At 42.4% G+C, this 16,979-nt stretch overlaps 1 protein-coding gene across 2 annotated transcripts in view; it reads right to left on the bottom strand.

Annotated features, from left to right (window-relative positions):
- The window catches only part of ITPR2 (inositol 1,4,5-trisphosphate receptor type 2), a 241,806-nt gene that overhangs the window by 212,755 nt on the left and 12,072 nt on the right, over nucleotides 1–16,979 (bottom strand). For both annotated transcript variants that reach the window (XM_015628084.3, XM_015628085.3), the window contains exon 2: nucleotides 474–544. In XM_015628084.3, the coding sequence (XP_015483570.1) occupies nucleotides 474–544 (71 nt within the window). The remainder of the gene's footprint in view (nucleotides 1–473; nucleotides 545–16,979) is intronic.

Genomic DNA, 16,979 nt, shown 5'->3' with positions numbered 1-16,979 from the left:
AATCTACAAAGTCAAGTTGAAAAAAACCAGATACAGTTTTAAGCAAAAGCAAAACAAAAAGCTGAGAAAATATTTGGGAGTACTCCTTAAAATGGTATCTTATCCTGAAAAAAAAATAAACAATCCATCAGCTCAAGTAGCTTTGGACCTCAAGTTTCTTTCCCATTTACAGTGAAACAGCAGGGCTTGAGCAAAGAGTTTGTCACAGAGCAGGGGATCAGTGTTCAATGTACAGAACAGAGCAAACAGCTCTTGGACTACAGGAAAATTCAGCCCCTTTAGCCATATTTTCCACCTGCTTCTCCTTCCTTTACAAATTTTGTATTTTGCTCTCAAAATCTGCCATTCATGTTCCAGTTCAAAACTTTGTCCCTGTGTCCACAAACCCTCTGGGAAGTTACATGACAAAAGTGCCCAAGGAGTTAGAACTGCATCAGTTGGTCATTAAAGAGAAATGATCCCCGGTTACTGACCTCGGAACTTCTTTGGAGGATTAGCAAGGTCACCTGCCTCTGGCTGGACCACACACCGGTCATCCACTAACCTAGAAAAACAAAAGTTATCACACTCACTAAAACATGCCATCAATGTTTATAAATGCACAGACACGCCTGCCACACCATAGATCCAAAAGCTTCCACATTTCTCCAGTGTAATACAAAAAATACCAGAGAAACTCTGTTATTCAGTTACTAAGCATAACCAAGAAAGTCTGCATTTTCCTTCCAGAGAGAGGATTTCTTCTAATGGTCTGTGTTTCAGATCATTTAAATCCAGTGAAATCCCTTTTGTCACACCACATACATTGATGTTCCATGTAAAATTTATGTTTTCCTTCATCAGAGCCATTAACCCTCAATTAGAAACAGTTTGCTTCTCTGCAGCTGTCAGATTTTCTCCTTCACCATTTCCCATCTTTTTCCTCTGAGGAGGCATATGGAATTAAGGTTCAGCTCTGATCAAAACTCCCAAGACCACACTTTCCTGTGCTAAAATGAATAAGCATTTCATTAAACCAAAACAGAAAACCTAGATGACAAATCTAATATATTTCTTGCAATATTTTAGAAGTTAAATAAACCATAAAATTTAAAATATGAATTGTTAAACTTATCTCAGAACTTCCTAGACATAAATTCAGCTTCCTTTCAGGAAGCATCCTGTAAATAATTTGCCCATTTCAAACAATTATTCAGGAAAATCGTGCTTAAGGACACGCTACTGCCCTGCCACTTTACAGCAACTTTCTTAGCAGCATTTTTGTTGGAAATTGCCAGAAAAAGCACAAATTGACTTCAGCCAAGTTACACAATAGATGAATTCAGCTTTCACTCAAGTTGGCTTTGCCTCCAGCCACGAGCACAGCGAGGCCAATCCCCCAGCACACCCATGAATTTTCTACCTCTAGCAAGATGAGAAACTGTGGCTGCAGCTCCCAGAAGCAAAAATGACAAAGAATTTTGGAAGTCAGCAGTTCCAATCTTAAAACAGACCTAGATGCAAACATGAGGTGTCAGTAAGGAAGGGGAATTGAAGAAACAGCTTCAGGAGCAAGCGGGGGGCCTTAGGGAGTTGTGCTCTTCACAGCCTAGGTTAGGCCAGGCTTAACAAGAACAGAGTGAAGTTCAGAAAGCAGGACTCAGGAAGAGTCTTGCAGGCATCCTGTGCTCTGTCCATGTTCTAATAGGCCAAAGCTTCCAATAAATAGCACCTAAATCCTGGAGTCACAGAGAGCTGACAGGAAAGAACTACCTTAACAGAAGCTTTGCCGAAGGATTTAAATGCCAAGTACTTCTCACTCTCAATAAAATCCCTCAAAGGTTTTTAAGGAGGAACCCAAAAGGTTTGACCTTAAGCACATTCAGGATGGAGGCATATTGAAAAGCTAACCATAACACACAAGGAACCTCCTGTGTTCCTTGGTGACAACTTGTGACAACCATGCTGTGGGTAAATTGCAAAACTTTCACCATGGCATGTCGCTGTAGCAAGTCAGATAGAAAACAAGGTGGTGGTGCTGAGCAAAACAAATGAGATCCTGCACACTCTCTGAGCCAGCCAGCTGCAGTGCTCAAACACACTGGCCTTGCAGAGAACAGACATTCAGCAATTAATATTAATCACTTGCCACTGAGCATTCTCTAAAGGCACAAAGGTAAGGACCATAAATGAGTTTGGCAGCATTCATGAACCAAAGACATCAGAGAACACAAAGGAAAAAGGAACTGGTGCCGCTTCCATCCTATGGACACAAAATCAGAGCAGAGAAAGGTTGATTGGCACGTGGCAGTGGCATGACAGAGCAGGAACATCATCTCCTGAGCCCTTGCTCAGCACCTCAGCTTCTCACACCTTTGTTTCTTATAGCACAGGACAAAAATCTGAGGAAGGTATTGCTTTGTTTATTTAGCAGTTATTATATTAACAATTTAATCCCCAGCATTTCCACATAATGCCATTCAGCCCATATTCCAGCTGCATGACCTTCAGGGAGTCTAACAGCTCCTTGTTTACTCTGGAGGTGCTCGTTACCGTGCGTAAGGAGAGCTGAGCTGCACATTGCACATGATGCAAGACTTCAGCACGTTCTGTGGAGGGGAACAGAAGAAGCTCTTCAAACACAGGCCACTTCCTATGACACACAATTCAAAATATTCAAATCCCACTTTTATAGAGAGCCAAAAGCAGCTGCTGGTTTGTTACTGACACCTGTGAGGTGGCTGTGTTAAACAAGCAGCAATTCAAGACCTTTGTAACCTGCTAACAAATCCATTTGAGATGTGTGAAACCAAACAACAGGCTTGGCTGCAAAAGATCCTGGACTCCTCTATAACCTGCAGTTACTGTCACACCACACCACAGCAGGTTTTAAGATCACTTGCTTGTAGGTTTGAATAGGAGGCCAAAGTGCACCAGACCAGGCTTTTCAGATAAAGGCAGAATTTATTGTATTATATTTACTGCATTATACCATAAAATGTGCAAGCTATGTAAACACTGATCCAAATTATGGTGCCAATATTCAAGCCACTTAAGCATGGTACTATCAGAGAAGCTTTAACAAACTTCAAGGGGTTTAATTCCTCAGCTGGACTGTAGACAATACTGCTTTGTGCTCTCTGCTGTCATTCAGCATCTGGCACATACAACACAATTGCATTTCAGCTTTCCATACATTGGCAGCACATAAATGACAAAGGAGATCCCTGCACATATATGAAATGATCTCTAGCTGAGCTAGTTCTTCCCTGAACACAATAAATACCTGGGGTTTGCACAATCCCTCCAAGTAACTGCCGTAATTAAGCTGTACAGTTCATTGGTAGTGCCTAAGATAAATCATCAGGAAAGTCAAAATAGTAATTACACCCCTGGACTTTACGTATGACCCTTTGTATTCAGTAATTGCAGAATTAGGGGCTGAAAGCAACAATGCTCATGGGATTGCTTGTCGCAGATGCCCAGTCATTCTCCCACTGAAGCCACTGGAAGTTTTTCCACTCGCTGCAGGGCAAGCAAGGGCAGTTCCTCATCGTAGTGCCACAGGCAGCCAACCTCACAGACCAGCAGGTGTTTAAGCCATTAAGGCCTCACAGTGTACAGAGGTGTACACAGCTACAGCGTACAAAGGCTCATTAAACAAGAATTGGAGCTACCTAAAGCATTGCCTAGGAGATAAGGTGTGCTTATCCACAGAGGCAGGGGGGGAAAGTAAAGGCAGTTTCAACTCTCCACTGTCATCACAGAATCCCAGGATGGGTCAGGGTGGAAGGAGCCACAGTGGGGCAGCTGGGCCCACCTCCCTGCTCCAGCAGGGCCATCCCAGAGCACAGGACACAGGATTGTGCCCAGACAGCTCTGGAGTATCTCCAGTGAGGACACTCCACACTCTCTCTGGGCAATCTGTTCGGTGCTCGGTCACTACACAGGAAAAAAGTTCTGCCTCATGTCAAGTGGCCAAAGTATGAACCTGTAGGGTTCTGCACCTCTCTTCCTCTCATTCTCCCGCATCATCTGGTGGAGTTGAAGCTGTCTCTTCTCTGGTGAAATGGGAGGAAGAACACAGGGGTGGGAGGAGCAGGACTGAGAAGCAGCAGAGGTATAACTGATTAGCAAGGTATGTTGGCAGAAAAGTCTAATGGTGCCTGGGTTCATTGATAGGAATCATATATGCTCCATAAGTCTTTATGTCCTGCAAGCTCCCCTGATTACGTAACACAGACTAAAGGTAAATACATCAAAGGTTTCTAGGAACTTTTGGAGGTAGTGCAAGAGTCAAGGGATAGTTGTACAGCAGTAATCCTAGAAGGACTGTTCCCAGTGATGACTTATTTCAGATTTACTACTGAGATACAGGTGCATTCTGAAAGAACAAAAACCAATGTAAGAAAATAATAGGAAAGTAATTACTGTGGGTTTCATGAATTTTAGGTCTCTTTCATAACATAAGATGCTTTTTAGATTGTTAAAGAAAGCAGCCACATAATATCATTTATCTTAGCTTTGTGCCTTGAGTTTCAAAAATACCATCTGAAATGTATTTTGCCTCTTCTTACCAACAGATTTCCACCCAGTCATCATAGACAATATTATTAAGTACAAAAATACCTGAATAAACACATGAGCACATGGACTCTCCCATACATGGAACTGCACGTGTGTGTGTGTGTGTGTGTGTGTGTGTGACTTGTCAAAAAATACAAGACCCAACTGCTGATCTCTATCACACACTCATTATTTATATATCTATGGAATATTTTATACCTCAAAAAGCTGAATAAACTAAGCTAGAAGCGATGTTTTCAATGTAAACTGCTCAGCTTTTACTCTCTCAATGGTATCATAATTTCACTGCCTTTTTGAGCAGCACACAAGGCCTGGGCAGCAGCAGGAAGAGGGGCAAAGTTGGTGACAGGCATCATTAAGAGAAGCTAGATATTTTAACTGCCAGTGGAGCCCAGCAATATATTTGTTTACCAATAATGCTGAGGTTCCATTCCAAAACCACATAACCTTGACATCCCTTGTGAACAAAGGAGCTCCTCCCAATGCCTCCCTCACTTTGCTCCTCAGATGTCCCTTCACACAATCTCCTCCACAGAAATGTTCCTCCAGAGCACCTGCCACCCAGGACACTTCTTTCCTGCCCAGCTGCAGCACAAAGCCTCTCCCGTGCTCCACACATCCCAGCAACCACTCGGAAAGAGAGGTGCAAGTCATACCACCAAGAAACCAACCAATAATGAACAATAGGTGATTAAAATTTTGCTGCCCTGGAAATCAAACATCAAATACCTAAGTGCCAAAACAATCAGATCCACCCAGTTCTTCTCCAAGTCCACCCACTTTTCATTTCATTGAGCCTCTTATCAGGCATCTAGGTCAGCCCACTTCTTGTGTGCTTCAAGCGGTCTCCTGCCAAAAATCTACAGTCATCCTACCTCACCCTTCCCAAAATGTGAGTTCATACTCTTTTCTGACTATCAGTCCTGCTTCAAATGATTTACAACTCTATGATTTAGCTACCCTGTATGAAATGTGTAATTTTTCTTGTCTCTTTCCAAAGCCAAATTTTTCACCATCATCTTCTCACATCTTTTAGGGTCGCCTACATTAATCCCAGCTGGCACAGAAAATAAAAAGGCTCTTCCTTGCACTTATAGCAGGACTATTAAATCTCTGTACCATTTAGGAAGATTCCATGCTAAAAAGCCCCTTTCATAAATGGGAGGACAGCAGAACACTGTATTTAAAGAACTTCATACCAGTGAGGTACAGCAGCTAGGAGACAAGAAAATCTGGCTCCTGCCTGCCTCAAACATTAGGAACTTTATAGTTTCCTTTCTGAACAAATTTTAATTGCCACAAACATAAAGCATAAAACAGGTTGAAATGAGCTATTTAATAGTTTAATAGGGTATTCCCTTACCCTAGGAAAGCAAAATTCTATGCATGTAAAACATTCCAAACTCCTCAAGGTGTCTAAAACAGCAGACAAATTTCACCATGAACAATCTTCAGTGTAAACCAAGGATGTGGGTGCATTTTATCTCTACACAGAGCGGGAACACTCAGCCACTCCCATCATCCCAAAAAGTGCTCACATGGGTCACTTTGAACTGTATTATCAAATGCTGTGGAGACACAAGGGCAGAAAGTACAACCCCAAGCACATACTGAGAAACAAAAACACCACCATACAAACAGCCAGCTCCACATTTGCACTAACTGCACAAATAATTAGCCCTAAAGTTTTTCCCTTATCTGATAATACATTCATATATTCTTGTAACTGTACCTGCAGGCTTGCATGACAAGGGGGAGAGGGGGGAGTAAAAGCAGAAGTTTTTCTGCTCAATTAAGCAATCCAGCTATAAATCCTGAATGCCATTTTGTTATTCTATTGTATTGTGTTATACTCAATCATGCTTTTAGCTTGCAAAAGCTCCTGTTCAGTAGAACTTGTTTATCCCTTTTTATAGCTATATTTACATTTTAAACATTGTGCAATTTCAATTAAATTATAAGAACAGAGCTAAAATAAATTATTACAAAGGAATAAAATGTTATTTGGAGGTTACAGAGGAAATGAGAAAGCGTGGTTCTTAGATTTTAGTCTCAGTTTTGCAATTTTCTTGGCCTGCATAATAGCTAAGCCATTAATGCACCAAGCAAATGGTACCGAGATTTGTTTGGACATACTAATTTTTGCCAAGTAAATGAACACTTGTACAGTGTTTCAAGATCCTCACATCAATATAACATACATCAAGTCATTTTCAGTGGTGCCAAGCCCACCTATTTTCTGCTGTGAAAAGGGGATTGGGAATTGGTCACAGTCCCAAGGCTGACAGAGCTCAAGGAGTGTTTGGACAATGCTCTCAGGCACAGGGTGTGATTCTTGAGGTTGTGCTGTGCAAGGCCAGGAGTTGCACTCAGTGATCCTTGTGGGTCCTTCCAGCTCAGGGAAGGACCTGTGATTCCAGGGGAATTGGCAATGGGAGGAAGTGTGCCAGCCTATCCCACCCAGATCCCTCCCCAAGCACACCCAGTCCTGCTGTACCTCTCTACAACACTGGTGCTCTGCTCCCAGGCAGGGTTTGGTTTCAGCCTGTCTCAGTGCCTTTAATAAACAAATCACATTCCCATAAACCCAAGGAAATGGTTGATTTCTTCCTTTGTTTCTTTTCTGGGGTTTTTTTGTTGTTGTTTTTTTTTTTTAGTACCAAAAGTAAGAATCTATCATACAAGGACATTGCAATAGCCCAAAGGCATTTCATTGTAAAACACTTCCACAGGCAAACCCTCTTTTAGAATACATTTTTATTAAAGCTAAAAAAATTGAAATGATAAAATGAGTATTAGGAAAGCTTTCTGAAGGCTTTCTTTAGTGGTTTGCAGAACACAGACCCACTAATAATGCATATTACCTGGAGGACTGGACAATATTTCCATTACTAACATTTTTCTTTTAGGTGAAATCTTAGCTGTCTTTGAACGGACAATATCTCCACCAATGTCTCTGAGGCCAGGATTTCACCCCTATCATCCCAGCTTCCCAAAAGTGCCCTGAGGGATGAAGCTTAAAGAAGCAGCAGTGTCAGCACCTCACACTGAGGGTCATTCATCAAAGATTTAATTACAACCTAACCTCTGCAGCATTTCCACTTAATCCAGCTAACTACATATGGAACATAAACAAGTCCAGGATTTGGCCCAAACTTAGAAGTAAATCAGAAAATCAAGATTACACACATGACTTTAACTCTGCTTGCTCACACCTGACAACCACCTGTAACAGGTCTGCAACTCAGCTCTCTCAATGCAAGAAAGCACAGATGAAGTAAAATTATTAGGTATATCAACCTAACACACATTAGAAACGCTGACACTGCGACCACTGTAAACTAAAAATGAGGGTGTCAGAGGCAACCCTGCAACTTTATGTGAATTTTAGGCATGTAGCTCACTAACCAGACCCTATCAGACTGAGCAGTTTAAATTTCCATGGTACACAGTGACTTCAGAGAAGAAATTCTAGTAGCAGCATTGCTACTCCCAAAACCAAGGAGAACTCTGCAGTTACCTATTCAGCCAGAGACAGCAAAACTAAGCCAGCAGCATAGGGAAAATAATCCAAATCAAAAGAAATTCTATGTTTAGTTTACAACAGAAGAATTTGAGGGTTTTTTCTCAGCTTTGCACATATTTATGAATGGCCACTTGAAAGGAGCCTCTTATCAGTTCTTAAAGTTCTTTGAAGAACTATAGGCTAATAAAAGGAGTCAGAAAGGCTGGATCATTCACTGTGAACACCATTTAATGAAAATGGAGAGATTTACCCAGAAAAATACTGTTGAGAAATGCCAATATCTGTCTAGGAATCAAAAGTGACCTCATCCTCATAATGAAGGCAGTCACACCTACTCATCAAAATGGCAACACTTACTGTAGAAAGGAAGCATAAGCAAAGGAAGAAAATTAGGAAACTTTGCTGAAACAGCACAGTGTAAAAATACTGTTGTTTAAACAGACAAACTGTAAGGCCAATAATGAATCTCAGCATCTGGAATGACAACGTATATATAAGCAAACACATGCATACAAAAATATATACATGAAAAAATTACCAGTCCTGCAAACACAGGTATGAATGTAAATCCTGGAAAACGATCTAAGGGCTTTCTCCATTTTGTAACACAAACAGCAATAATCCAGCAGACCAACTCATGTCACACAATGTAAAAATGTGAGTGGGAAACACTGCTCAACCAAAATGCTGACACTTTAAGCATTCTGCAGTGCGTTTCACACAGGAGATGTAAATTTCACATGCCTAAGTTTTTGGTTAAACCCCAGTTTTTCAGACAATACAGATAACAAGACCTCGATGTTACAAACTCTGTTATATGTCAGGATACCAAATGAAGAAAGGAACTCACCTCATTTCAGAGGCAAACAACGGGGACAAGCCCAAATTAGCGTGAACACAGGTAATTCCACTGAAATTAGTCAAGCAGCCCTTTCCTGCAGCAACTCAGCACCTGACCCAGTGCTTTTCATATCCTTCCTTTAGGGCACCTTCCTTCAGCAGCCCCAGGAGCTGTCTACAAGGCCAAGCACACTCACACAACACATCCTGAGCTCCCCCAGCCACAGCCCCTTTCCATGAGACGTGCAATATCCTGGCACTGCGTGCAAGCCTGGGCTTTACAGGAGGAACATGAACCCTTCCTGACCACCTCCTTGCCAAGGAATTACAGGTGCTGCCTGGTTTTGCCTTCAGATAAAAACAGCATAACCACCAACAAGCTTGTAGCCAGCATGCAGCCCCGATCCCAAAATTCTGCTGCTAGTTTCAGCCTTTACTTCTGCCCCTGGGGACAATGACTTGGGTTGGCAGGGATTCCCTGAATGAGGTCTGATCACCCTTTGATGTGTTCAGCTCTCACTGGTGGCAATGAGAATCGTGCAGGGAGATACCTCCACACCAACACATGCTCCAATTCTCTCAACAAAGGATTGTATGATTTTTATTTTAATTTTGCAACAATAAATGTTTACAAATCTTTGCAGCTGGGACGGGTATTTTTTGGATGTTCTCTTTGCTCTTCTCTTTCTTCAGCAGTAAGTTAAAAAAAAACCTTCCAAACAAAAAACAGCTGAGAAATCACAGCAACTTTATTTACTTTTTTTAAAACCTAGAAGAGCCAGTTTCCTGCAGGGAGAGATCATTTTGGGAGCTGCTCCAGATTGTCTCAGAGCTGCTTTCCCAGTTGCTGGGAGCAGCTCTGGGAGTCCTTTGCCACACCTACCCCCGACCTGTACACACTCGCTTGGAGAGTCCCACGTAGCAGCACAGAGCAGAAACCTGAAGAGGAAATGCATGGGAATGCTCTGGCCACAGCAGAAGGAGCTGGGAAGTAGGAGAGTCACAAAACAGCAGCCACAAGCAGGGTGGCAAAACAGTCACTTCTGTGCAAGTGGACAGGTGTGAAGTTAAAGGTGGAAAAGGAGCCCATTCTACTTTTGGGAACTTTCCATAATCATAAAGCAGGAAAATGACATAACAAGCAGGTTCACACCTCAAAACTGTTTTAGACCTTTCTCAAACCAACCACCAATCAGGCTGGCATCTCCCACAAGGAGGCTACACTCAACAACAGCCAATCTCACGTGCCCAAGGACTCTCCCAGGCTCTGAGGCACAGAAAATCCCACAAGTGCCCAGCATTCTAACCAGTGTGGCTGCACACTCCAGGAGGAGCTTCCAGGACCCTTCCAGCCCCATCCCTCCACAAGGTCTGCGAACAGTGCAAAAATCACTCCAGGAAACACTTATAGCAGTACAGGCTATTGCATCCAGCACCCCAGAGCACACAAGAGCAGATGTCTATTTGTTACCACAGATTTTTTTTGGTCCACCTGAGCTCTCAGCAATGACTCTGCTGAGCACCAAGAAGCTCTGTCTCTCTGGCTGTGCTGTCAGCTGTCAGTCAGACCACCTTCTAAAGCGTGTCTTAACAACAAGCTCTGTTACAAAGAAATGAGTTTGGCCTTTTCCCTTCAGGCCCTCCAGTTCGGCAGCATTCTTTTCAGCTGAAGGAAATGCTTCCAGGTGTCCTCGCACAGCTTATCCTGACACCTTAACAGAGGAAAAACACCTGCAAACAATCACTTTCTACTTGGAAAACTGGAGTCTTTTATCACTTACATACATTTACTGGGAATTAACTGGCAGAGAAACAAGGAAATCAAGTTTTCTAGAAAAGCCTGAACTTGGTGATACAATAAGTGGAACAATGATATCCACTTCATTTTTCCTTTGTAAGTGCAATCCTACTGTACACACATACACTTATCAACACTCATGCTACAAATCCCACAGAATTCATGGGTTTTAAAGATGCAGACTGTTTGACCTTGGAAAAAGGAGCATGGTTCCTCCTTCTTGATCAGTATCAAACACAATCTGGGCACACACAACGCACCTTCTCCCTCCTGTGCCAAAGTATATACCTCAGAAAGCAAAGGCAAGCCTGCTCCAGGGTTACACCTAACTCCTGTTGCAAAAGCTCTTCAAGCAATCCACTTGAGAAGAACTGTGATGCTATCACAAATTTTATTCCAAATCATGCAATCTTTGGTATCTTTTCGATTGGTCTCCTTCCTGATGCTGCATTGAGAGATATTAAAAACCCCTCTCCTTTCACTGGAAAGGAAAAGATTGTGTGTTCCTTGCTGTCACCACTGCCCTGAAAAATGTGAAAAATGGCCTCCAGCTCTGAGAGCTCAAAAACCAGGAGACCAAGAGAACAGATGCACACATGACTACTTTTTTTTTAAATCTCACCATTTTTCAAACCCCTCTCTTTTGTTTCTGGGGGATCTGACTCATAATTTTCAGAAGCAAACAGGAAGCACTGCAGACATCTCCAAGTATTTCCTCTCTCCACCCTTCCACCCACCCCTCTTGTCTTTTACATAATTTCTGGAGACTTTATTATTCCTTTTGCTATGTTAACAATGAAATAGCACTTTCCTACACCAGCTCCAGTGCACCAAGGTGCAAGAGACCCTCCTTTGCCCTGTTCCAAGGGAGAGATGTACTTCATCCCCTTGACAGGACAAAGCAGGGCTTTCTGTGCCTGAGGAAGCCAGGCCTTGGGAGCTGGCAGGAGCCAGCTGTGGGGAATTCAATCCCACTCCCCACAGCACAACGGGACCTGGAGCAGAGAAACAGGATGAAGAAGTGTTAGAAGGTAATGTGCTGGGAAAGCCTTTTTACCTCACTCCATTTATTACAGCGCTTCCTTTCATTGTATACATGGGAAAAAAATAACATTTCCCCTTCTGCACTCACCGGCAGGACCTGTCAGAGCGCCGGGCAAGCAGCTGCTTGGCAGGCTGGGCAGGAGGCGTAGCAGAGGGACAGCCTTGGGATCAGCTCCTCTGCACGCAGAGAAGAGCCCTGGCTGCAGCATACTGGGTTTTACTTTGTCCTGAAAGAAGTTCTGGATGCCCTCACACAACGGAAAGGGCAAAATCCAAGGTGTGGGAAATGGCGATGGGATGGCATAGGGTGCCAAGGCACGAGTGAGTGGGACAGAAACAACATGAGGGACGACAGGAGAAAAGAAATTACCTGGTTTGAAGAAGAAGACCATGCAGCTCCCACAAGGAACTGGAGCAAGGTCAGAATGTGATGGACTAAGTAGCCACCATTCCTTATTCCTGCATGACCAGCTCTCAACCAGGATGATGGGGACAATGCAGAAATGCAATGGAAAGCCACCAGTTTCCCTTTTTAGAGATGTCAGCTCTCTCTGGCCAGAGTAAACAAAGTAAATTGGATACATTTTAGCAGCTCTTCTCAGGAAGAAGGCATTCTGCTTTTCAGGGTGCTTTGGGTATTCCACCTCTTTGTGTCAGTGCAAGGTCTTAAATGCAATCACAGGCAAGCCTGAGACCCTGAGGTTTATTTTCATGACACCCTTGCTCCCACTGAGACTTTGTAGCAGCAACTACTGCACACTCTCCCTGCAAAGGGAACCTGGACACAAAAACAAGTGTACCAAAGCTCACACCTACTTTCAAGTTAAACTAATTGGTACAAGCAGGCCCCATTTAAAAAGTTCTAATCTAACACAGTGCAACAATATTTAGCACAGTAAAACTATTCTAGCCTTTTTCTTATCATTCCACAAAGTTCTCGGACACATTATCACAAGAGCTTAACCCACTGCCTGGCACATTAAGATTAAAAACCTGCCCACTGCCTCAGCTACTATTCCCAATTCATTTGTGCATAGTAAATAATACTCCACAGCTATAAGCTGATCTGAAAAGATAGCAGAGCACCCCACCCAAAAATTAGCTCCATTTTTATCACCTCCCCAGATTTTATGACCTAATCAAAAAACCAGTTGTCTATCGCTGTGGTGCAGCTTTGCATACGGTTATACAGTTCCTTCTCCAAGTCAAACAGCACCACATTGTCTGGGATAATCTCATCCACTCACATAAACAATTAGTCTGCTATATTTTGATTAACACTTCCGTTTAAGAGGACATTGAGATGCTTCAGCCTGAGTGGCAGAAGGTCTGGCCTCCTGTTCAAACAGACGTGCTCTTCCCAAGCTTCCCCCCTGACTGGAAATCCCAGCTGCCAGCCTTGCCCCAAGCACTGCTCTGGAGCAGAATTCTCCACTATTTTCTGATTTGACAGATGGAAATAAAACAGCATACCTGACACTCCTTTGAGTTACAGGACCCACAGATCACAACATTCAATAAAAGAACTAAGTTGACCCAAACTCAGGCAAGGGCAAAAATAAACATTCATCTGGGTCATTCATTTCACATTACAGCCTTTCAGAGCCTGAGGGTCTCTAAGCAACAGTCAACCCCGTTAGCACAAATCATCTACTAAATTGCTTAAGTATATGAGCTCATATTGCTTAGATAGGGCTGAGAGACACTCACATAAACTGTTTTGATGGGGAGCAGTAATGTGAAGCCACTGATAAAAAACAGCTTTCAGAGTAAGTGTACATCCACAGCCTCGGTGGTTTGAAAAACTGTTCACCAAGGCAAAAGACACAACCAGCTCTGATACCACAGTTTACTCACATATAAATTCTTCCATCAGTACAGTGCCCTAAATAAGATGTCAGAAGTTACCTGCTCTCTTTTGATCCATTAAGATAGAACCTAAATATTATCATATTTCTTAAAAAAACTGAAGCAGAGACGAGGATTTTTTCCACTGCATGTATATGCTGCTTGCTACTCTGGTTACTTAAAAGGACTACAAATTATTCCTGTACCTCACATTGTGCTGTTCATCTGGCTGGACTGCAACTTTGTGTCAGCAATTATGTGAGTTGGAAGGGATCTTGAGCCTTTGTTCCTTCTTTTTTCTAACCTTTAATCTGAGAAGGTTTTAGAACATGTTTTTGTTTATTTTTACCTTTCAAGTTTAATTTTTGTCATAGGAAAAGAGCACCAAAAATACCTATTTGTTTGTGTTTAAAGCCCTGTGTTTACACAACAGAAAAACTTGTCTCTAACTTGTCATCCTGAAATTAGAAAAAAGTATCACAGCACTTAACACACCAAAGTTCTGCTAAGTTCCTGGCAACTAACTTTGAAGAGATCCTGTCATAGCTGTAGAGCAGACTTTCAATGGCATTTAAATTAAATATTCTGCTGACTTACTCTGGCAACACATTGCCAGAAAACAGCTGACCAGAGAGTGCTCCGTTCTCTATCTGCAAGGGATAGCACAAATATCCAACTTCCCCTCCTCTCAGCACACTGTAGCCAAGGTGGAAGAAGTAAAATGAGACTTCACAGCACTCCCTGTAATCCCCTCTAGGCAAGACCCATTTGAAAGCAGCTGCTGCCACATTAGGGCTAATATGAATCAGAAATCCAGACACACAGAACTTCATCTGGACACCCAGGTGCCAGTTTAAGGTGGGAACAGCAGCCTTCAAAGAGAAAATCCCTCATCCCCAGACTAGGACCAAGCCACATGGAGCGAGCTACCAATATTCACAATGCACAGGAAAATCCTCCTCCCTCTCCAACTAGATTAAATAACCCACACCTCATTGCATTCACAATAATTCAGTCCCATTTTACATGGAGAAGGACTAAGAACTCACAGAAGGTGTTTAAGGTCCACCCTACAAAACAGATCCATATTTCTTTTGGCTGCAAAAATCAGGGAGAAAAAACTTGCACCAATTTTTTAACAGAAACAATGAGTACCTTCAACAGTTCTTAGGAAACAAGCATTCAGATTTGATCCCTCAAGCTACTAGTACATAAAAACAACCAAAACCCAGCCAAAACACAGAAATTCCAAAGCTCCTTCAATGGGTAACATCATCCACCAACACACATACCCACAGCCAAGATGTAGAGACCATTCTGACAACATCTGAAGATACTTAAAGACATTTCATCACTCAGGCAAGCCTGTGCATACAGAATCTTCGTTATCCTCAGAGGACTGAAGTGATTGAAAAGAAGAGCTGACAAGATATTTTCAGTCCTTTCGGGCTAAAGGGGTAAAATTCCTTTAGTTCTTCTATGACCTCTGCTAAACCAAGATAATAAATGAAAAGCAGCTACTGAAAAGAAAGCTCTCTTTCACCTCAGCTTGTTGGAAATCTTTATTCTTGATCTGGCCATGAACTTGGTTCTTCTTAGTCTATGCACTTGTCACATACTCTAACAGGGTAGACTATTTTAACACATATTTCAAGTACATAGTAAAAGGAAGCATAAAGGGCGATTGGAACTGAATTCTCCTTGATTCATTATGTCTCACTCAAATCCAGTCAATCCCTGGACTTCATAAGCTCGCCTGTAAAATTCCATCCAAGAGATGTTCATGTTACCAAACAGGCTGGAACAAGCTTTTCCAGCCTAGTGTTTGATCTTCTACACAGTCCACATCACCCCAAAAGTTCTTAATAATGTAGAGATTTGCTTAATATTGGAACAAAATAACTTTTGGAGTATGATTCATATTCTCATCCACTCCTGTTTTAAATTCCTCAAAAGCACTGGGACACAGTGCCCTCATTTCCTTGAATCTATAAAATAAGAGAGTTGAAGGTAGAAGTCCATAATGATCCTTTCTACCCACACCCATCAGCCTCTGGGTAGATTGTGTGTCTTTTCTGGAAGCCTGCAGTCTCAAAGACTTAGCAAAATACTTGGAATTCCAAGTTCTCCTTTGATCCACAGATGATTTACTCTTGTTTATACATCTACAAAAGTCATTCAGCCAAGTTTCTCCTGTTTGCAGTGCCCTTTGGTGCCTGACTTCACAAGAACTGGGTAATTTTGTTAAATAAACCATGACCATGCCAGTGGACAGTCATAACTACCAATTCTCTAGCAGAAAAAACCCTCAGCTCCTCAGCCATGCAATACAGAGATGCCTCCAAAGGACACTGTTGAGCTGGACTCTCTCTTTTATCTGTCTTGCCAACGTCACATTTCCTGCACCGTTTTCCACTTCCTGCTTACATGCCACCAAATCATACATTTTGCAAATCAGCCATGACTCTTCCAGCACCCACAGTTTCAGCAGTTTAAAAGCCATGATACAATTTCTGAATGAATACAACCAACCACCTGTGTGCTACCTCATTGCTAAATTCCAAACTTGCCTGATGAGACCAAGAAACCTTGATCTTGCCACTTTGAGAGGATGCTGCATTTTCAGATGATAACAAGAGCCCAGAGGTTTCACAGCAAGGACTCCTGTGAAAGTTTTTGGCTGATCTGATATCTGTTCCTGGAGGAATACATATGTCAGGTGAGTGATTCAGGAGGTTTTACACCTTATTCAGAAAGCTTTGCAAGTTATGAGAAGGAAAGAAAAAGTAATGCTTTTTTTCATCAGTCATTCCTTGAAACAGTTCCTTGATCTTCTGCCTAAGGCCATATCTAAGGCAAAGAGTTAATTTGGGTGAGGCATCAATTACCCCCAGACCTGTGAGCACCCGTGAGAGCACAGCCCTATTAATTCCTACAGCAAAATGTGTCGGCTGCCCTCAAGATGCCTCAGCATAGTACTGACCACGTACTTCTTCCTCAGATAAATTACAATGAAAACATCTGAAATTTTAAGCACCAAGAGGAGTTCTCCCCAAAGAGTTTTAAAAATTCTGTCCAACTTTGTCACCTTCTAAGCCACCCCTTGCCTTCTCATACCTGTGCTTCCACAGCTGAGTAACTGATCTGCAAGGCCATTCCTAAAGTCAAGTCTCTGCTGAGGCTCAAACACAAAGCAATCCAAAGCTCCCCTTTCCTATATTTTGTGGGAAAATAGATCAGAACCACTGCAAATATATTTCTGACTGACAGGGTGACCCCACCCTGCTCTTTGAAAGTGGTTTTATTTGCCACTCATTTCCCTAACTTGCCTGGACAGTTTTTAATTGTTGCCCATAA

Source organism: Parus major, chromosome 1A (genome assembly GCF_001522545.3).
Source record: "Parus major isolate Abel chromosome 1A, Parus_major1.1, whole genome shotgun sequence".
NCBI lineage: Eukaryota > Metazoa > Chordata > Aves > Passeriformes > Paridae > Parus > Parus major.
This window is presented reverse-complemented; position numbering and strand designations above follow the sequence as displayed.